The 21,307-nt window shown below is 58.2% G+C and overlaps 1 protein-coding gene across 6 annotated transcripts; it reads left to right on the top strand.

The window, feature by feature from the left end:
• The first annotated feature begins 391 nt into the window (after positions 1 to 391).
• Positions 392 to 19,486, top strand: TMEM9 (transmembrane protein 9). Of its 6 annotated transcripts, none has more exons than XM_045536185.1 (5): positions 392 to 419; positions 920 to 1,030; positions 3,090 to 3,181; positions 8,042 to 8,150; positions 8,254 to 8,715. In XM_045536185.1, the coding sequence occupies exons 2-5, from the start codon at positions 956 to 958 to the stop codon at positions 8,572 to 8,574; spliced, it is 597 nt and encodes a 198-aa protein (XP_045392141.1). In that variant the 5' UTR covers positions 392 to 419; positions 920 to 955; the 3' UTR covers positions 8,575 to 8,715. The 6 variants fall into 6 exon arrangements, with proteins under 6 accessions (XP_045392141.1, XP_045392144.1, XP_045392143.1 ...); XM_045536188.1 differs by lacking the exons at positions 392 to 419; positions 8,254 to 8,715 and adding exons at positions 10,269 to 10,400; positions 18,495 to 19,486 and having other exon boundaries at positions 424 to 1,021; XM_045536187.1 differs by lacking the exons at positions 392 to 419; positions 8,254 to 8,715 and adding exons at positions 10,269 to 10,400; positions 18,495 to 19,486 and having other exon boundaries at positions 437 to 1,030.
• The last annotated feature ends 1,821 nt before the right edge of the window (positions 19,487 to 21,307 follow it).

Here is a 21,307-nt window from a genome sequence, read left to right as displayed (position 1 = left end):
ATTTCCAGATTCCCTAAGTAACATTTCCAGATTTCGAATGAGGACAAAGCTCTTTAGTCTCTTATCATTGCTGTCACTAGCTTATAGAGTATAAAGTGCCTTCTCTTTAAAACAGCAACCTGGAACAAGAGGAGTGGATAATACAGGAACGGGCGAAGCACTGCATTCGTTCTACAGGCCACACAAAGGCAAGACCCCTCCCCAGTCCCAGTTTGGAGGGCTGGCGTTCCCTTTTCTTGTTTGGTCGGGTTTGAGAAATGCCTGCCTCTCCCTTGCGCAGGAGCCTCCACGCCCAGGCGGAGGCGGGTCTTGTCGCCTTGGCGATAGCGAGCTTGGGCTGAAAGGCTGCTCCGGCAGCCAATAGAAGCGGGGCGGGGCGGGGCCAGCTGGGTCCTGTGCAGCTGCGGCGGGGCAGGCAGGTTCGTGGACGCGGCGTTGGGGGAAGGGTGCGGGTGGTCGCGGGGGCACTGGGGGTCCCAGCCCGCCCGAGACCTCTGGGCGCGGTGGGCGTTGGCCTTCGCCGCCAGCTCGGGTTTCTGAGACTCCGCACCCAAAGTTCCCGTCGGGCCTGCGCGGGGAGGAGCTGCCGGGGCGGGCCGGAGCGGCGATGGCGGAGGGCGGTGGGGCGTGATGCGCGGGGCCGCGCGGGCCTTGGAGGAGCGGGATGGCGGCCCTGGCGGCGGTGTCCCCGCTAGGCTCCCCATGCAGGGCCCACGTGTGGTCAGGGCGGAGCCGCGGACTTGGGGGGGAGGGGAGCAGCGCTTGGCGGCCGGGTTTGCAGGCCTGGAATCCCGGAGCCCAGCCCCCAGCCCCCGGCCCCCAGCCCCATTCCCACCGCTTGGCCGACGGTTAAGCGGCCGAGCGTGCTGGCTGTGGCGGGGCCCCCTTCCTCTTCTCCCCCTCCGTATCTCTTTTCCAGGTCTCCGGTCTTGCTGGCCCAGTGAGCCTGATAAGCATGAAGCTCTTATCTTTGGTGGCTGTGGCCGGGTGTTTGCTGGTCCCCGCAGCTCAAGCCAACAAGGTGAGGGAGGTGAGCCAGCAGCACCTCGTGCACGAGCACCCCGTGCACGAGCACCCTACCTGCAGGGCTTCCTGCGACGGAGCTGCTCTTCGGGCCCTGCCCCCCACTCACCTGTGGGCCCTACTTTCGGGTTGTTCTCGTAGACTCGAGGCTGCAGGCCTCCCTAAAGACAGTACGGGGAGAAGGGTGGCGCACAGGGCGCAGGTTCCGTCTGGAGTGGTGGAATTCCAGCAAGGAAGTTTGGAGAAGTTATCCAAGTTCTCCATACTGCCCTTTGCTTGGGACTAGAAGTGTTTTGCATTTCGGATATTTTCAGATTCCCGAATATTTGCGTGTATACAGGGTGTCTCAAAAGTCTCCATACAAAGGAAAAATTTTGTAATGTATATTTTATAAATAAAGGTATATTTAGCTACAATTTCCCATTTTTCCTATGTATGGCAACTTTTGGGACAGCCTGTATAATATCTTGGGAACTGACCCAAGTCTAAACATTTATGTTTCCCATACACGTTATGCACGTAGCCTTAAGGTAATTTTATACAACATTTTTAATAATTTTGTGCATGAAACAGTGTGTGTACACTGAACCATCAGAAAGCAAACGTGTCACTCAGCCACCCATGAGGACAGTCTGTGGTTACTTGGCGTCATCATCATTCCTGACTCTAGGCTTATGTGCTACCAATAACTGATTGATTTCTTGCACTTATTCACATGTAAGTACTTAACAGTAAAAAATAACAACTTACCATCAATGCAGTGAGAAAATAGTATGCAGCCCAGTAAATAGAAAATAGAAAATAACTAAGCAGCACAGTAGCATCACCGGGAAAACTGTACCAGCTGTTAAACAACAGCGACAGCAGAGGACAGCAGGCTTTCAGCCTCTACCTATGATACTGTGTTTTGATTAAAGGCTACCGTACACTTATTTTTTGAGAAGAAACATCAGAAGTGGTAGAGGGCCTAGGAGGGTCCTCTAGGGATGAAGAGGCATCCTGCTGAACAGCTTTTTAAAATGCTTCCTCCAGACTCATCTACCTCGTTAACAATAGAAGTCCCCCTTTGATTTTACAAACTAACATGATTTCTTGTTCTGTTACGAATGCACGCTGCTCTAGTCCTTCAGTAAGCCCATCACACATTTTCAACATGTTGTCTCTAGGCACTTTTTCTGCAGTGTTAATACCATGGTTGTGTCGGCGCTTAAAAAGTTTTAGATTTTGGAGCATTTCAAGTTTTCAGATTAGGAATGCTCAACCTGTAGTAGTAGTTATGTCTGTTACTCAGGTAGAATCAAATTACACAACAATGTAAAAATGCTCTGTAAGTGTAAAGTCCCATACAGACTGAAGTTTCTGTTATTGAGGGTGATCCACCCACGTGCTGGGACTCCTGAGATAACTTCCACTCTTTAGGGGTAAATGACCTGGAGCTGAGTTTTGGTTGGTTTATGGACTTTGAGAATCTAAAGATCACTAAGGCTTTGATGCAAGGTTGAGTCTGAGGGTTTGCTCCCATCCCTCTCTGGAATTTCTAATTCGAATACGAACATGTATGGTGGTATCTCTTACCCATTCCAGAAGGGAAGAACTTTCAGAGGGGTTATTTGAGTATGCCCATGGAAATGATCTACTTTTCCTTATTCCCCCCTGCTCTTTCCCTTCCCCCAGTCCTGACCTAGGAAGTTGGAAATGGAATGGGGAGAAGAGGCTGGCTGCCAAGTCCACTGCGCAGGGGTGCACACCCAGGGATCCAGAGCAGAAGACTTTCACTTTACTTGCCACACCCTCACCCCTATCCCCTGTAAGCACCCCACTTAGGGAATGGCCGTCCTAGGAAGCTTTCTTTGAGTCTTATTTGCCACCTGGACATTTTCTGTCTTGAGGCCCCTGCGATGTAGCATCCTTCCTGCAGAAGCAGTCCCTGCTGAACTTGGGGATGGGGAATGCTCAAGAGCATGCATCTGGTCACCTAATAACACAGGGAACTGACGTTGGCAGGCTCTCTAGAACCTGAACCCAGGCAGGGTCTCTGCATACCTTATACCTTCTTTCTCTTCCAGAGTTCTGAAGATATCCGGTGCAAGTGCATCTGTCCACCTTACAGAAACATCAATGGGCACATTTACAACCAGAATGTGTCACAGAAGGACTGGTAAGGCGTCACCCATGGGCTGGCCCTTGGCTGCTTGTTTATCCTCTAAGGGTACTCTAGTTTACTCTAGCAAACACCCTCGAAGTTGTGGGTGTTTTCCTAGAGTTCTTGGACCCCCGGGGATAAGCATACTCTCCCATTGCCATGGAGAGTCTTACAAAGGAACATTTTGTCCATTTTGAACAATTTTGAACCAGTTCCATAGTCGTCATCAATTGTGTGTGGAAGCAGGACGCAGGTGTCTTGAATGGCAGTTGAAGGGTTCCTGGTCAGAGTAGTGGACTTTTTTGCTTTGCTTTGAATTGCGGTCTTCAGTGATACAGACGAAGTGGTAGCAGAGAAGTTGGGAGAGGTAGGTGTTGCTGCCACATGCTGTGGGATGCTCAGTGCTTTTGCAAAGCTCTGTTACATGTGTTCTGTGCCAGTCTCATAGCAGCTTTGTAAGGTGTGTGGGATGGATATTGGTCCCATTTTATAATTGCAGAGACTGAGACCCAGAGAAAGAATTTAAATTGTACTCCTGGAGTCTTGAATTCATTTCTGGGTGCCTCACTTTTAAAAAGAGAAGAATAATCAAGAATTCATTCAGAGAAAGAAGACCAGCTTGTTGAAGGGTTGTTTCAACACATTGTCCTGGAACGAATTGTTTAAGGAACTGAAGAGCCTGAAGAGGAGAGGGCATGGGGACACACGGTGGCTGCCCAAGACCCGGAGGAGGGCTGGCGTGCTGTGGGAGGTGGGGCCCGTGGGGGCCGGTGCTTGTGGAGGTCAGTCACGTTGTTCAGTGTGGTTTTTTGGTGTAGAACTGGGGCCTTTGCCTGGAAGCTTCAGGGAAACAGGCTTGGGCATGAGTCGAAGGCGTGTGTCTATTTTAGGCAGTTTCAGGAGCTGGGAAGCCGCATTCTCAGGGAGATTGGAGCCCAGACGAGGTGAGGTCACTGAAGAAGGGGTTAACATCAGATGGGGGGTCTGGGTCAGTGTTGCCACCACTTGGTGTGTGTTAGGATCATCAGGTGAGCTTTGAGAACATGCGGATTCCCAGCACTGCCCGCTCCAGATTTTTCTTTCTTTTTTTTTTTTTTTTTGAGACCGAATCTTGCTCTGTCACCCGGCTAGAGTGCAGTGGTGTCATTATAGCTCACAGCAACTTCAAACTCCTGGGCTCAAGGGATCCTCCTGCCTCAGCCTCCCAAGTAGCTGGGACCATAGGCGCCACCATGGCCAGCTACTTTTTCTATTTTTTGTAGAGATGGGGGTCTCGCTTTTGCTCAGGCTGGTCTCAAACCACTGACTTCAAGCAATCCTCCTGCCTCGGCCTCCCAGAGTGCTAGGATGACAGGTGGTGAGCCACTGGGCCCAGCCTCCCCCTCCAGATTTTGATTCAGCAAATATTGGTGGGGAGGACAGTAATTTTTTCTTAAAGTTCTTGGGTGCTTATGGTGCAGTTGGTCTAGAGTAATATTTGAGAAGCTTGAAACCAGTTGAATTTCCAGCTCTGAGATTGTCTGTGATTTCCTGAGAGGTAGTCTAGTTAGACATACAGACTCCAGATCCAGCTTCCTGGCTTCAAATCTAGCTTTGCCACTTGTTAATTGTGTGACGACAGATTACTTCATTTGCTTTGTCTCCACTGTACTTTTGATTTCCTTATCTGTAGAATGGTAGCAGTACTTTAAGTGTTAAGTATATATGTGTGTGTGTTGTACATGTGCACGCACAATAAGCAAGGGTAGCACTTAGGACAATACCTGGCACATAGTAAGCGTTACAGAAATGTTAGCTGATGTTATTAATATATATTTTCATGCCTTACTAGAGGCCACATGGATAATCGTGGTTAAACTTACACTATAGCCCGAGGAAACGTGGGCTCCTCTCAGAGCACTAGCCTGTTTCCCTCTGCTTCCGGCTGTCCCGATAGATTCCCAAAGCCCTAAGACAGGAAGGCTTGGGAGGAGCCCTGGTGACCTGGTGTCTTGTCATGGTTTATGTGGCCACAGCAAATACGTCGATGGGCTGTCCGAGCCCCACACCGGGTTACAAGTCCCCGGCCCATGCCCCCTGTGCAGGCAGGCACTGGTGATTTCGGTAGCACCCCCTGTCCAGGAGTCACATATACTCAAGCTTGGGTGCCCCCAGAGAACAGAGTCCTATCTCGACCTCCGGCTATAGTTTATCCTTTTCTTCCCCTTAGAAGTCAGAATTGGGGGGCTGTCTAATGAACAGTCTTCCATCAGAACCTCAAGGCAGTTCCATTAAGGGTGGGCTGAAAACTGAGGTTGGGAGGAAAGAGTCCAGGCTTCTAGGACCCAGTGACATTTACCTTATCTGGGAGTCATCATAGGTTTGCCTGGAGCCCCTAAGGGGTGGGGTGGAGCCTTGACATTGACCTTAGCACCTTAGTGCTAGGGCCAGAGGAGGAGCCAGTTTGTTTGGATCTTCAGGTCTCTGGCACATTTTCTCTCTGGTGGCATTTGCGGAGAGAACACTTGCCCCACTGCCCTCGGGTGTGCAGAGTGCAACCAGGACCACCTGAGCGGCGTCCTTGTGAATGGCCAAGTCATCCGTGTGCCTGTGCTGCTGCTGTTCTGCCATCTAGTGTTGAGGGTTCATAACCACATGTGTATAAAAAGGCGAGAACCCCAGCGATTTTTCGCACTTGGTGGGTCTGGCAAGGCGGGTGCTGTAGAGACAATCCCAGAGCAAGAAAGAACTAAATAAGTTGCCAGTTCCTTCCCTTTCAACCTTGTGAACATAGAACCCTTTTACAAACGAAATCTGTTTTGGAAACGCAAAGTGTGTAAAACATAAGATGAGAGTTGCTCTGGCTGAGAGGGAGGTGTCCTGCAGCCCCCCACCTCCACCCTGCTGCACGGGGGTCCGTGGTCCCAGAAGAGCGCGATTTCAAAGACACTCATCAGGTTCGGCCCAGAGAAGTTAAATAAATTAACAGTCGCAGAATAAATAGAAGAGCAGAGAAGTAAACCCACCTGTCTTTCTCTTTCTCTCTCCACCCCCTGCACTGTCCCCTGACCAGTGAGTGCACAGAGTCTTGGTATCACTAGCCCCAAAAGGTAAATGGAAACCCTTGGGAGAGCAAGAACCTGTTCCCCTGGGTTTCGCCGATTCCCAGGGGAGCTTGAGACAGGAATGTTTCAGCTCCTGTTGCTGTTCCCCGTGCCCCCTTCCAGCCTGTTCCGCTGGATAACGGGATCCCACACTGCAGAACTCGGGTCGGCCCTTCCCAGCTCCTGACACCACGTCCCGGCCCAGTGGGGAGCCCACAGACCCCACTGCAGCACCAGAATGACCTTCCAGACCAGGACGCAGCGTGGCTCAGGACAGGGAGGAATCTGGTCCCCAGGGGGCTCGTAGAGGCTTGCTGGAGAGGGCAGGGTGGCATTCCCTCTGGACAGGAGGAGGCAGGGTGCAGGGACTGAAAGCAGTGCTTTCGGTTACAGCAGGGGCGACCCGTTCACAGCAGGGAGTAACGTGCTGGAAGCTGCTACCCAAGGATGGAACTGGTACCATCAAAGGCTTAGATAACCTCATGGATGCACATACCGGAGTTCTAGGGGGAGCAGAGTCCCCCTAAAGGGATATCCCAGTCTTGTTTCAATGCATGACCTTCACATTGCACGTCCTTGATGCTGCCAGCAACCCAGCCCTGTGGCTCACACAGCCCTCGTTAGCTGAAGGTGGGGGAAGTGGGCTCACTCTTAGAACGTGAAGTCGATTTACTCACTGAGCCTTGCTCTGGCCAGCACAGTGCCGGGCACTGGCAACGTTGAACTGTGTGACTGACCCCAGCACGGTGCAATGGGGCGGTGGCCCGGAGGAGATGAGCACGGGGAGCTGGCTGCTGGGGAGGGGACAGAGCTCAGAGTGGAAAGGCCAGGCTGAGCGGCAGAGCCCTGCGTTTCTGGTGGGGGCCTGGGGCGTGGCTCCTTCAGAGACGGGTCCAGCAGAGCAGCGTGGCAGGCGGAGGGGCTGGCGTGAGGTGGGTTGGGACCCCAGGCAGAGCAGCTGAGTTGGCCCTTGCCCGGGGGCTCTGTGGAGGCACCAGCCAGGTACCAGATGGGAGTGACACGACCAGAGTTTCCTTTTGGTAAGGTCACGGCTGCCGTGTGACAGTAGTGCGGGACAGGGCCGAGCTGAGGCGGGAGGGCAGGAGGGAGGCTGGGTCAGCTGTCCGAGGGAGGAAGGACGAGGCCCTTCTCTCAGACTCAGTGGTGGGAGAAAGTAAGGAAGATGGATTTTGGGAGTTTCTAGGGAGGTAAGATCGCCGGCATTTGGTGGGCCCCGAGATGAGAGGAAAAGCCGTGTCAGAGACGATTCCCAGGGTGCACTGGCCAGTTGAGTGGGGGGTGGAGGTTGTCCCCTGCCATTGGTGGCTCGGAGCCAGCGTGCAGGGCTGGGGCGTCGGGGCAAAGGCTTTGCAGGGGTGAGTGTGGAGTTTGTGGTCCCTGTGAGACACTCAGGGTGAATCCTGGAGGCAGCTGGACGTGAGTCCAGCTCTTGGGAGGAGAGAGGTCCTGACTGGAGATTCTAACCCATCGGAAGCCCAGCGGCCTCTGCACCCACCCAGGGAGAGCGCAGCGTGAGACCGGGAGGCAGCTGAGGGGGGAACTTTGGGGAAGGTTGACTGTCTGCAGAGCTGGTTCCAGTGGGGCAGGGGAGGCTGGGGGACTGTGGGCTGGGAAGGGCTTGTGCCAGCCTGACCCTCTGTGAACCCCCTGCCCTCCCTGGGTCACCCTGCCCCACGCCTGCCTCGCAGCTCCCCGGCCACCTGCTTCTGGTCTGAGGTTTTAAGTCCTTCCCGCAGCCCCGTCCCCACGGCCGCCCGTGTCTCTGTTGCAGCAACTGCCTGCACGTGGTGGAGCCCATGCCGGTGCCCGGCCACGACATGGAGGCCTACTGCCTGCTGTGCGAGTGCCGCTACGAGGAGCGCAGCACCACCACCATCAAGGTGAGGCCGGGCGCTTGGGAGCCCGTGGGAGCCCCTGCAGCATCTCCCTGGCCCTGGCTGTCCCACACACACAGTTGTTTGCTTTATTCTGGCATATTCCAAGCGGCTGTGGCACTGGCTTCTAGACTGGCCTGGTGGAGACACGGGACCCTCGTCCCACGCCTTCCTGCGGCCGGCGCTGTCTCTGGTCTCTGTCCAGCGGCTCCCGTTACAGCGAGAGCTAGGAGCGCCGGGAAACTCCGTGAGACTCTCGTTTCCCTCTATTCTTTCCAGTTTTTTCCCTTTCTCTTGCATTCCTCCAGTACACCTCTTCTGCGTGCCTGCTGTGTTCTGGGCACTGCGAGACGCTGCGAATGGGAAGGTCCGTCCGCCCTCCCAGAGCTCAGTGTGCTTAAGCTCTCAAAGTGCCGTCAGACTCCTCTAACAAGTGTCAGCCGTGGGCTAGGGCCGGGTGCTGGGTGCTGGGGCCTGGGACCGGGAGGGGCATCAGACGGCTCCTTTGGTTTTTTCCTGAACCTTGTCACCGATTTTTGGGTGCATTCAGGAGAGAAGTGGTAGACACAGCCACCAGCATAAGGAATGAGGCAGGATGCCACGAGGTCCTTGTTCATTCCTCTGCCCCAGGCAGGATGTGACCCGGTCTCGCAGAGGCTGTGGAGCCTCCACCGTGGTTTCCTAGTCCAGGTTCTGACCGTCCTGGGCCGATGGCTAATGTAAGCCCTCCCTCTTCCACTGTGTGAGCATATTTCTGCTTGTCCTTTGAAGAATCCAGAAATAGCATCAGAAAATAATTATCATGAATTTAAAGATGCCTCTGAATCCTCCCTCAGGTCTCCCCTTCTCAGGCACGTGTGGTGGGAAAGTAGTCATCACCACTGTCCTTCCCCGCCTGGGCCAGGGAGCCCCGAGCTGTGGTCCCTGTGTCCTCGCCGTCAGGTAGAGGCAGCTGTGTGTCCCCGACCCCGCCCCACGCCTGCCCCCGGCATCGCCCTGTCCAGCTGTGCAGACTGAGCTCCGTCCGGCCTCCCACTTGAGGCAGCCCCTCCCGGAACTGTCCTTCCTCTCTGAACTTGCTCCCGTGGTCCCCACCTTCTGGGGACCAGATGCCTGAGACCTTAAATTCACAACCAGATGTCGCTTCTCCCTGTTCAGCAGGGAAGGGGCTTCCCAGCGTGGGGACCTCATCAGACACAACTCCCTAATCCTTCCCGTTTCCCTCTGGTCCTTCTATTCAGGAGACCCCCCCCCCCCACCATCAGCCTATTAAAGACCCCGCCTCCACTCTCCTTCCCTCCCTGGGCTACAGGCGAGAGGTCCGAGCATGAGAGGCATGAACACTGGTGCCCCGGCTGGGGAGGAAGCTGTTCCACTTGAACTTGGCTATGGGGAGGAGGTTGGTCCAGTTGAGCTTCTCCTTTTTTTTCCTGGGCCAGGCCTGGGATCAGGAGCCAGCGGTGGAGGCGTTGGAAGTAGGGAAAGCGTTTGGGAAGCAGTCAGCAAATCTGGGTTCAGGGTTCATCTGTGCCACTTACTAGCCTTGGGCTCTGGGGCGATTCAGCCTCGTGGTTCTCAGATGATTTCTGCCCCCCGCGGGCACTCAGAGATTAGCGGAGGTGTCTGTGGTCCTCATAACTGCGGTGCAGAAGTGCCCCCCACCCCGCCCCCCCCGCACTCAGCAGTGGGCGGCGAGCCTGCCATGCCACCGGGTTTATTCTTCCGGGCCCTGCTTCCGGCCTCCCCGCCTGGTTCTCCTCGCTCTTACTTAGTTTCTCATGGGCTTCTACCCCTCGGTCTGGACTCTTCTACAGCCAGGTAGGCCCTGTTTCCCCACCCCCGGCCGGGAGCGTCTCGGGGTGTCAGGCTCCAGACTTGTTCCTTTCTCATCTGCCTGGTGTCTCGACGCCTGTTCTCTGGGCTCCCCTGGGTTGGGACAGGGCTCGTCCGTCTGCGGGGCGGCCCCCCCCCCCTGCCCCCGAGCCCACGTCGCCTCCTGGTCCTGCCTCGGTGCAGCACCTGAGCCGCTACTGCCGGCCGAACACAGGTGGCCCGAGAACAGAGAACGGTCCCCGTCCTCGGCCCCGGGTGTGGGCTCACAGGCGTGCTGGGTCCCCTCCTCAGGTCATCATTGTCATCTACCTGTCCGTGGTGGGGGCCCTCTTGCTCTACATGGCCTTCCTGATGCTGGTGGACCCTCTGATTCGAAAGCCGGATGCCTACACTGAACAGCTGCACAACGAGGAGGAGAATGAGGTAACTGAGGCTCCCAGGACGTGAGTCCGCAGGGCAGAGCCCAGAAGAGTGTCACTGGGGCCCGGGTGGGATCGGGGTCTCCCCCTGCCCGCCTCCATGGCCCAGGCTGCTCTCGTGTTCAGTGTCCTACACGTCACCCAGACTCGGCAGGGAACCGCCCTTCCAGGTGAAGCGAGAGGTGGCCCTGGGTTCCCCGACACCCAGCTTCAGGCAGCCTGGGGTGCACACACCGGCGAGCCGCGTCTTCCTGTTGCACTGCGTGTCTAGCCGGGGCCAGTCACGTGCAGACACACACAGTGCCCTGCTTGCTCAGACACTGGTGCCAAGCCAGTGGTGGCCTTGGAGGCGGCAGGTTTGTCCTTTTGTTCAGCAACCCCACAAACGCCCGTCGAGCACCTGCTCAGTGCAGAGCACAGCCCTGGGGTCTTGAGGGAAAAGCAGGATTTCAAGAGCGGAAGAGGAGTAAGGTAGACAGTGGTGCCAAGCAGGGGACGTCACCGTGCGCACGTGCGGAATTGAGCGTGTCGAGGTACGGGTAGCCCGTGGGAAGAGTGGCAGACAGAGCTGGCCAGCGAGGTTGGCCCAGATTGTTAAAGGCCTCAAGTGTCAAGCTCGGGGTTCTGGCTTTATCGGGTGAGGAGGCCGGGGGACCGCCGGCACCAGACAGCCCGCAAAGCCCTGCAGAGCCACGGACGCAGTGGGGAGGAAGCCGGGTGGGATGGGGGACCCTGCTGGGGGGCTCCTCGCGGGAGCGAGACGGACGTGGCCTGTGCTGAGCAGGGTGGGGTGAGCCCGGTGCCCCCAGGAAGGACAGGGAACCTCCTTGCCGAGAGAAGACTGCGCAGCCCCTCGTGCCTCTGTCCCCCTTACGCACGCGCACGGCAGCCAGCTGGGCACACGGGACGCGGGGAGACCCGGGGTTTGCCGGCGGTTCGGGCTGCTCCAGGCCGTGGTGGCCGAGGCACAGACCCTGTCGGTGAGCTGCGTCCTGGGGCCCTGCTGCTGGAAGACCCCCTGTTTACCGATGCGGTGAGTGAGGCGTTCAGGGGACTTGAGCAGCTAATGGGGAAATGTCTCAGCCGAGTCTGGGGAGAATTAGTTGGAGAAGCTGAGCGACATTTAGCTCGAGGGGAAGAAAAACAGCTCAAGGGGCACACGATAGCTGCCTGCGGGAATCTGTAGGCGAGAGCTTAGCCTCACGCAGGGGACGGAGCAGCCACAGCGGGGCGTCAGGGAGGGAGATCCAGCACGATATAAGGGAAGTCTTGCAGGCGGCGTGGTCTAAGGCTCCCTTGGAAGGTCGTGAGCAAGTTCCCCACCAGACAGGGGACGCAGGGCTCAGGGCTACGTGTGAGGCTGCCCAGGCCAGGCGGGTCTGGGCCAGCATGAGCAGGCGGGACGGGGCAGGTCAGGACAGGACCGCTGCCGCCAGCCCGCTGCCCCTCCTGGGTACGGGGTCTGGGTGGTTCCCGGTCTGCCTGTGGCCCCCAGCCGATGTGAGTTTGGCCAAAGGTGGAGCAGAGGGAATGAGCCTTGCCCCTTTGGAGCTGGGGCCTGGGAGGCGCTGGCGCTGGCGGTTGGGTGGTCTCTGTTCAAGAGGAAGCCTTGCGTGCCTACCTGGTTATTAATGTAGCGTAATAGCAGCTCTGATGGGGAGGAGCATCGCTAATAGACGCTCAGCGATTAGGGGTAAGGTGGTAATTGCAGGCCTGGCCTGGGAGTAATTGAGAGATGCAGCCCGGTGATTTCCCTGGAATGTGTGGCTCTCGGGCACGGCCTGGCTGTCACTCCTGCCACCGTCCTCGCCGCGGAGCCAGAGGGAGGGCAGCGTCTGTCTCTGGGTCTGAGCCTGGGCCTCCCTCTCCCCAGGGGACGCCCACTTGGAGTCTCCGTGAAGGGCCTCAGGGAGGAAGGAGGTTCTGTCTGGGGAGCCTGGTTCCCGGAGGCAGCACCCGAGTCGGAGAGTGGACGTTAATGGCCCGGGTGCAGGTGTCGGCTCAGCGGGAAGGAGGGTTGTCTCCGGAGGGTTCCTGGGAGGGCAGCTGGCTGTAACAGGCAGTACCGGGGCCGAAGCTGGCAAGGCCACCTCTGTTCTGTAGAGGAGATTCCTGCCCTGCGGCAGACGGATGACACCCCCTCACCTCCCACCCCGAGGTTCTAAAAGGTCATCAAACATGCTGGGTCTCTTGGATACCGGATCAGAGGCGCAGCCGGCTCTGGCTGGTGGAGGGCTGGGGTGGGTGGATCTCATCAGATGCCTTTGGGGTGGGTAGGAAATGCCCTCTGGTCTGTCACTTGGCGTCACCTCTCCATCCCTCACCTCCAGGGATTCTGTGTGGTGTCCCCATTGCAGGGTCCTGTGGTTCAGCAGCCCTGTTTCTCCCGCTGTGTTCAGAGATGCTGCGGGTGGCACCGCGTTGAGACTTACGCGGCCTTGTGTCTGCCCTCGGTGTGAGCCTCACGACAGCCAAAGCCAGGCGAACGGCAGGGAGCGTAAAAGCCTGCAGTGAGGTGCGGCTTTGTGGGGGTGGCGGTCAGGCAAGGAAGCTGGATGCCTTGGGAGGTTCCTTTTCACCGGACAAGGGTTGGGAAGTCGTCTTTCTCTGTGCGTTGGTCTGAGAAGGAAGGCTTCCCGGCAGAGGGGATGTTCAGAGGCAGCTCAGGTGGATGGGAGAGGGACTGCTGACCTGCTGTAGGGAGGACGGACAGGGGACCGGGGCTGGCCAGAGCCCAGGAGCTCGTCCTTACGGCGACCGAGGCCCCAGTCCTGGATGGTGAGGGGAATCGACTGGCCTGCCCCAGGCAGTGCATGGGGAAAGGGATGTGGGGAACTTGGGACCCAGGGGCAGGGACAGGGGGTCACAAGGCACCCAGCTGAGCAGCAGCGAAGCCCCATCTCTGGGTTTATCAGTGGTCTGGAGAGTGTTTCCCTGAAGAAGGAGCCAAGGCTGGGTGCAGTAGCTCGTGTCTGTAATCCCAGCACTTTGGGAGGCAGAGGTAGGGGATGGCTTCAGCCCAGGAGTTGGAGACCAGCCTGGGCAACATAGCAACACCCCATTGCATAAAAAAAAATTAGCTGGGCATGGCGGCTCACACCTATAGTCCCAGCTATTCAGGAGGCCAAGAGTTTGAGGCTGCAGTGAGCTATGATTGTGCCACTGCACTCCAGCCTGGGTGACAGAGCGAGACCCTGTCTCCAAAAAAAAAAAAGAGAGAGAGAGAGAGACAAGTCCAGGTCTCCCCTGGCTGGGCTGGAGGAATTTAGCTTTCACCCAAGACCCAAGAGGAGCAAAGCCGGAACACGGCCTCTCAGGGTTCCCTGGAAGCTCACCTAGGCCCGTACGGCTCGGTGACTTCAGAAGGAAAATTCTCTCTAAGCTGCAGAGGCTTCCAGCCCCCTTAGGAGTCTGGGACCAGTCAGAGGAGAGATGCAGGTCAGAGCATTTCTCAGGGTTAGGAGCCCCTTGGTTCCATCCCCCCAGTTCTGGTGGCCAGGAGCTCCCCTGCCCCGGGGCGGAGGACTGGAAGGGGAAGGGGAGCCTGAGTCCGTGGAGGGAGATGAAAGCCGGTCGTGTTCCCTTTGAAAGCGCTGGCAGAGCCTCAGTGGGCCTGATTGCTGGTGCCGCCCCCGGGATTCCGGCAGCATTAGGCCTAATCCCTGGGCTCAGACGCCCTTTGAAAGGAGGAAGCCAGCTTGTTTGCTGGGGCAGAAACGCAAACAGAGCCGTTTCAGATGTGCGGGCTGGGCCCTCTTTGAAGAGAGAGACATGAGGGCTGCTCTGAGGCTCCTCGGGCCCCAGCGCTGAAGGGGTCTTCAAAGTCTCCCCCTCCCAGGTGCTGGGCAGGGTTCTGGGCCCCCTTTGAGAGAGGGTGTGCAGGAAAGAGGAGGAGGATGGGAACCGGGGACCCGGGGGTTCTGGGGAGAAGAGAAGACTGGGCCTCTGAGGGGCAGTGCCCCCTCCTGTCTCAGCAGGCGTGGGCAGCTGTGTGCCCGTGCCCGGGCCCTGGGGCGCTGACAGGGAAACGGGAGGGCAATTCAGACGCCACCTCTCCCCCGGGGACAGAACAGGAAGGCGGGTGATTCGGGGCACATTTCCAGAGCTTCCCAGGGCAGCCCGGCACGGTACTGAAGTACGTGGCTTTGGACCCACGGTGCAGGTTGGAGTCCCAGCTCTGCCACCCGGCATCCACGGTGCTGGCCTCACGGTGCAGTTTTCTCAATCCGAAATAGGCGTGATCATTCGTGCCTCCACGTAACTCTTAAGACAGTTAAGCTTTACCGGTGTTTGCTCAAACTTACGGATGCAATAGTTCAGTCGGGTCTCAACAGCTGCGTGGTGTTCTGGTTGCTGCAGGAAGGCTGAGGGGCAGCGCACAGGGCCTGGGTGGGTGGTCAGCACAGGCAGAGAGAGGACACGTGGACCAGCTGGAGGATGGGACCAGGGGGGCCAGCCCAGAGGCTGCCATGCAGCAGGGTTTTATTTGTAAGCTGCCGGGGCACCAGCCACGGGTTTTGAACAGGGGAATGGCACGATTTGGTCTGTCCCGGGAAGGTGACTCTGGCAGCAGCATGTGGGAGGTCAGGAGAGCCTCGAAGCAGAGAGACAGGATTTGGCTACAGCTGGGAGGGTTTGGGTTCAACTTGGAAAACTCAGGGAGGCTGTGTAGGCCCCTTGCTAAAGGGCTTGGTACTAGGGCCATTGTTTGCTGAGTGGCTGGTAAGTGACGAGACTGGTCCATGCCCGGGATGAGAGAAAGCGGGAGGGCCAGCCAGAGAGGGGAGAGCCCCTGAGGGGGGTTCTCTCCTTCCCTCCATCTCCTTGTCGTCAGGGAGACTTGGGCCCAGTGCAGTGCAGCCGAGACCCAGCGCTCCGGGGCAGGATGCAGAGCGCGTCGTCGGGGGCAGTCTGTCAGGCAGGCTCGTCCCCACGGGGGTCTGGGTTCTCCCCCGCGGGGGAGGGGACCTCGCCTGATGTTCCTCGGGCCTGGGTCCTTGACAGCCGCTTTGCTCTTGCTCTGGCCTTGGGGAGAGATACAGCCTGCTGCACTGGTTGCCCGAGCCGGCTCTCTCGGGGGACACCAGCCAGAGGACCCAGCTGCATCCTGGGATGAGACATGCAGGCGGGTCCAGATCCTGACTTGGCCCCGAGCAGCTGTGCACCCTCGGGTGGCAAGACGCATCTTCAGGAGCCTCAGTGTGCTCATCTACAGGAAGGGGATGGTGTTACCCATTTGCCAGTGTTTGAACCTGGGACTAACCCACATTAAGTGCCTAGCAGAGGGCCTGGTGCACAGTGGCACTTGTCAGTCGTGCTGGTCTGGCCCCCTGGGGACCTCCTGGGAACCCGTGCACGTCGAAGCTTTCCCCTTGATTGGCAGCCCCCCCCCCCCCAGCTCCTCTCCTAACGGCTCCTCTGCCTCCCCGAGTCACCCGGAGACCCAGCCTCAGCGGGAAGGTCAGGAATCGGGGGTGTTGCTCCCACTGCCCCCCAGCATCCTGCTGCCGAGCCCGCAAGGATGAGGCCCTGCTCCGGGCCGTCCCTAGAGCAGATGTGGAGTCTCTAATACCTTTTAATCAGACTATTAGCAGTGGGAACACGGAGCCTCTCAGCAGAGCTCCCCACTTAGGAGCTGCTTGTCAGGACTTTACATGAAGGGGAAGCATTCGGCACTGCGGTAATGCGGTGAATTTCAGCTTGTTCCCCTAATGCTCTGCTCTTGGCTCTCCCTGGCTTCCCCTCCTCAAGCCGTTCCCGCGAGCTGCAGAGCGGTGGGAGGAGGGCAGGGCTGAGGCTGTCCCACCCCTCCCAGCCTGGCACCCCTCACGGAGGCCCTGACATGAGGTGCTGGTCCCAGAAAGGATGGGACGGGGCGTGGGGAGGAAGGGAAGGCCTCTAGCCCCCGGAGCCAGGACGGCCAAGCCCACGTGGGCAGTGGCTTCCCAGGTGCGTCTGCAGGGCCCAGCTCACCTCAACAGCCACGCAGGAGCAGAACGGGCGGCGGCTCGCTCTTAGCACTGTGGCTCGCTCAGTCGGCCCCGCGGGCCTGGGAAGGAGCCAATCCAGAAGGTGGCACAGTGGCCACGTCCATTTCCACAGGCGCTCCCATCCGCAGGCTGCGAGCCCTCTACCCCCTGCCCCTGTCTCTTAGGCCCCAGAGCTGGGCCGATGCAGTAGTTGCTGCTGTTGATTGAGCGCTTACTGTTTGCCAGGCGCTGCTGGAGGCTTTGCGTTCATTGTCTCATAGATAGGGAGACAGGTTCAGAGAAGGTAACTTGCCCACGGTGATGTATCTGGGAGAGGTCAGAGCCAGGATTCAAAGCTGGGTTTGTTTGATTCTAGAGTTTTCTTAACCTCTGTGCTAAGCCGCCCGGGAGGAAGGAGACTGAACATTTCTTGAGCTCTGGCTCTGTGACGGCCAGGGCAGCACGTGCTCCACACGTGTTACCTGACTTTGCCGCAGCCCCTGCTTCATCGTCAAGTCGTGAGGTCACGACATGAATTCTGTGGGTCCTGACCGGCACTTACGAAAAATGAAATGGAAGAGAGCAGAGAGTGTCGGAAGGCACCGTACTAAACATCGTTTCACAAAACTTGTCTGTGCTCTCAAAGACTGGATTTGTTAAACTGAAGCTTGGACGGATGGAGTCACTTGTCCCAGACGCACAGCTGCACAGTGGCTGAGGCTGTGCGTCCTCCTGCCAGCCCGCGCTGTGGACCAGTGGTTCCGCCCGTGAGAGGGGCCCGCGGCGTCTGAGGCCGGAGGGGGCAGGCGGTCACCAGCCCAGGCATCCTAACGCCAAGCGCAGCACGCCCCCCGCCTGATGCCACCACACCTGCCCCTCAGGTGTTGCCCCATCCTCACCCAGCCTGGCAGAGGAGGCTCCCAGAGGGCAGTGTCCCTCTCCGAGCCACCCTAGAGATGAGTGTTCACAAGACAAATTGCCCAGAGCTCCACGAGGATGATGATGCACCCCCTCCCAGCCTCATCCCTAGCCAGCCTCCACTCTGCCCTGCCAGCTCGTTCTCTGCCTCCCCTCCCCTGCCCTCGCCACCCCCAGCCTGGCAGCTGTGTGGCGACAGAAGCCTTGCCAGCTCGGGGCATTAGAAGCAAAGTTGCATTTACTGGGCGGCTCTGGGCTTAGTGAGGTGTGCTAATCCCTTAAGAGATGTGTGGCAGGAGATGAGAGGCCGGGAGAGCTAGGGAGGAAATCCCCATGGGGGTGTGGGCCTGGCCCTCGGCTCTAATTCCCCCCAAAGATCAGGTTCGGGTCCTGCAGGAAATGCACGGGCTCCAGAGCTTCAGAGGCAGAGAAGTGGTAATTAGGGGAGGATGCTTTTGACAGGGGGACCGGTGGGGGCGGGTGGGGAGGGAGCTGAGCTGTCCTAAGCTATCAGAGGAGGGGGTGGGCCAGAGCAGGCCTGCAGTGGGAATGCTGGGGTCACCTCCAGACTTCGTCCCACCAGACTCCAAGTGATGTCACGTCCCCTCAGTCCCAGGGAAGGTTAGCAGATCCTGTGGGTTTTGATCTGTGCAGACTCCCCAGGTGTGCTTCCTTCTCAGGGCAGCTGGCCCCTGGCCGCTGGACCTTCCTGCCAGCCCTGGGCCTTCCTGCCACCCCTGGGCCATGGCGGGCAAGGCCAGGGAGTGCCCCAGCCTTGTAGTGGCCTTGGGGTCGTGGTGCATTTCCTTCTTGAGTCCTCTGCCTGCCTAAGCGAAGTCTGGCCACTTGCACTCAGTGTTCCTCTGGAGAGTTAGAAATGGGCACGGGGTCTTTCAGCCTGGGAACCTGGCTTGAGCTGGCTGCATTATTGGGCCCCAAAACACACCCCCTGGAGCGCCTCCTTTCCCAGGCCCTGGGAGGGGCAGGGGCCCCGTCCTGCAGGTGCTGCAGTCTCCAGGCCTGCAGCAGGCCAGGTGCACCGGGTCAGGCTCTGCAGACGACAAGGCAGGGTCTCTGGGGAGGTCCCGCCTCCTGGGAGGGGAAGGTCAGACTTTGGGGTTGCTCACGGGACATTGTTTCCATGTCAGACTTGGGGGACCCCGGACCCCTCCCGCGTGCCATGCCACAGCTTCTCTTTTCTTCCCCTGCAGGACGCTCGCTCTGTGGCAGCGGCAGCTGCGTCCCTCGGGGGCCCCCGAGCAAACACAGTCCTGGAGCGCGTGGAAGGCGCCCAGCAGAGGTGGAAGCTGCAGGTGCAGGAGCAGCGGAAGACGGTCTTCGATCGGCACAAAATGCTCAGCTAGACGGGCAGTGCGGCAAGTCCTGCCCGGGGGCCCGGCTGCCAGCCTCCGCGCTAGGCAGAGCCAGGGCTGCGTCTCCCTTCCCCCAGCGCCACTGTCTCCCGGGTCTTCCCTTGAAAAGCCCGTGGCATTTTCCTCCTTCTCCCTCTCGTTAGAAATGTTGTACTCAGCTGTTTTGTTTAGGGAAGAGTGAGGGGGTTTCTCATACTGCTGTCTCCTCAGCTCTTTGGGGTTGAAGGGAGGGGGACAGCAAGACAGACAGGACTTGGAGACAGTCCAGGTGGCCTCAGCAGTGGGCGGGGTCTCTCTCTCCTTGCCCGACCCTTGCCACCCTCCCAGCTCCCAATCTTGGGGATTGTATTCCCCTTCGGAAGGTAGAGTGAGTCATCAGGAACCCAGTGTCTGGGGGGAGCATGGCCGGGCATTCAACACTCCTGCCCACCGAGGTTCCTGTCACCGCCGTCCCCCCAGCCCCAGCGCCTCAGCCAGGTCCAGCCCTCGGGAGCAGCTCTGACGGGAGAGCTGGGCCCACTGTGGTCTCCTGGGCACCCGGAAGCTTGGTCTTCCTCCTGCCCGTGCCCGTCCTCCCTGCAGCACTTCCACTCCGGGGGTTGCGTGGCCCCCCTCTCCCCAGTGTCTACGCCTGCCGAGCCAGACGGTTGGACCAAGCGATGCAGGAGGCTGAGCAGTGGGTCTGAATACCGCAGCTCCTGTCCTTGGATCGCCACTTGTCCCTGAATTTCATTGTCCCCATGCATGGAGAGGAATGTTTGTCCTTCTGTTGTCTTAGAGCTCTGTGTGTGCATCAAGGAAGCCATCATTAAACTGTTTTATTTCTCTCACTTGCTGGATTTTAAGAGCTTAAGGAGCTAAGAATTTTTCACAGGTGACACGGTAGGTGTGGTGTCCCAGAGACACCCAGGACAGACGTGGCAGGTCTGGGTGGCGAGGCAGAGCCTGGGGAGTCCGGGCAGCTGTGTCAGAGCCACAGTGGGGTCCAGGGGAGACTGGGCTGGTCGGGGTCCTCCCCTCTCCTGAAGACGAGGGAGCCCGGCGGGCGGCGGCCCTGCGAGGGCACAGGGGGGCTGGCCCCTGGCAATGAGCCTGAGGTTCTATTTGTTTCGTCTTTGTGGGAGATTCCTCTGGAGCTCTGAATGGGACCTGGTGGGTCAGATCCTGGTACCCTACAGATACAGGATGGTGCTTGCTGCAAGGCCGATAAGTATCCCCAGGTGAAAGCCAACAGGTCATAGGAGGGGGCGGGGGGGAGCCCCATAGAAGGCAGTGCCAGCAGCTTCCAGAGGCGTCCACAGCAGCCCAGCCCTGAGCTCCACCCGGGATGTGCTCTGTGCGGGTACGTCCAAGACCCAGGCAGGAGCAAGGCTTCTAGGGCCCAGTCTCATCTGATTGTTTCTGTCCCCAGGGTTTGTCCAAACAAACCTGTACCGAGAGCCCCTTGCTGGGTTCTTGGTGACGGACGGGGGGCAGAAGAGCAACGTGAGGGGGCGTTTCAGTTTGCAACATTTTTCCGAAGCTCTGAGCCAAGTCCAAGGACCAGAGAGGGGAGGGGGAGACTGGGCGTCCAGGAGCAGCAGGGACTCTGGTGGTGTCCCCGGAAGCAAGTGAGGGACACAGCCCAGAGGGGACTAAGGTGACTGGGATCCTGAGCCCGTGTGTAACTGGCACGGAGTCTGGCGGGGTTAATGGGATGCGTAAGGCAGGGCTGGGACTGAGGAACCAGTGCCGATGACGTTTCCACCGCTGCTTTGCTGGCTTGTCACAGACGAGGGCCAAGCACGGCTTTGGAAGCCACCATGGGCCACTTGACTCTGTCAAGATGGGGCAGCTGAAAGTCGGTTTCCCAAGGTAGGCAGATGAGTGCATTAATTTACCAAGAACAACCAATCTGGAAATTGGGGTCTAACGTTGCCACATCTGCCTCCAAAACCACTTGACCTGGAGGAAACCTCGAGAGCCGGGTTTCTCTGAGTCCGGGATGAGCCCTGCGGATATCGACCCGGCTCTGGTACTTGTACTGACTTGATCTGCAGCAAACGACTGCTGCTAACTATAAATAAGCCCAGCATATGCAAATGTGTAAAAGATTAGGAATGACTGTTTGCCTTACACAGAGATTCAACTAGTAACCGAATGTAAATACGTTTCAACTTCACGCACAACCTGAGTTCAGAGCAGACTGAGTTACGTTTCTGTGAGTAATGACAGGCAGGGACCCCAGCAAGCCCACCCGCCCTGCTGCTCTGCCACACACGGGCCCCGCCTGGGACCGAGCCCCAAGCGTCCCAGTCACCCTCACGGGGCACAAATGGAGGGGTGGGGGCGAGCGGCCTCCGTGTGGCCTCTGTTCCTCACCCAGCCCCCCATCTCCCCACATGTCTGCCAACAACCCTACCGCACCCCCAGACTTCTCCGCTCCTCCCTGGGCCACGGCGGGTTCACAGCTGCCTTCACTCCCCCAGGGGCCATTGATCTTCCCTCGCGGCTCAGTCTGGAGCCCACTGGGCAACTTCCTGTGTTTCCTCTCCTCCCTCCCCGGGACAGCCGTGGCTTTTGAGAAAACTGAGGCCATTCAGTGTGATCTCTCACCCCACTCCCCCCACCTGCAGATCTTCATCGGTGCTCATTGTGACCGACTCTGCTGT

This window comes from Lemur catta, chromosome 23 (assembly GCF_020740605.2).
Source record: "Lemur catta isolate mLemCat1 chromosome 23, mLemCat1.pri, whole genome shotgun sequence".
NCBI classification, from domain to species: Eukaryota; Metazoa; Chordata; class Mammalia; order Primates; family Lemuridae; genus Lemur; species Lemur catta.
This window is presented reverse-complemented; position numbering and strand designations above follow the sequence as displayed.

Bases quoted from the DNA above. Each gene is read 5' to 3' on its own strand.
- TMEM9 (XM_045536184.1), top strand. From the start codon at position 8,730: ATGAGGCAGGATGCCACGAGGTCCTTGTTCATTCCTCTGCCCCAGGCA. The intron at 8,864-8,980 runs GTAAGCCCTCCC...ATCCTCCCTCAG, and splicing joins GTCCTGGGCCGATGGCTAAT to GTCTCCCCTTCTCAGGCACG. The intron at 10,401-18,494 runs GTAACTGAGGCT...CTTCCCCTGCAG, and splicing joins ACAACGAGGAGGAGAATGAG to GACGCTCGCTCTGTGGCAGC.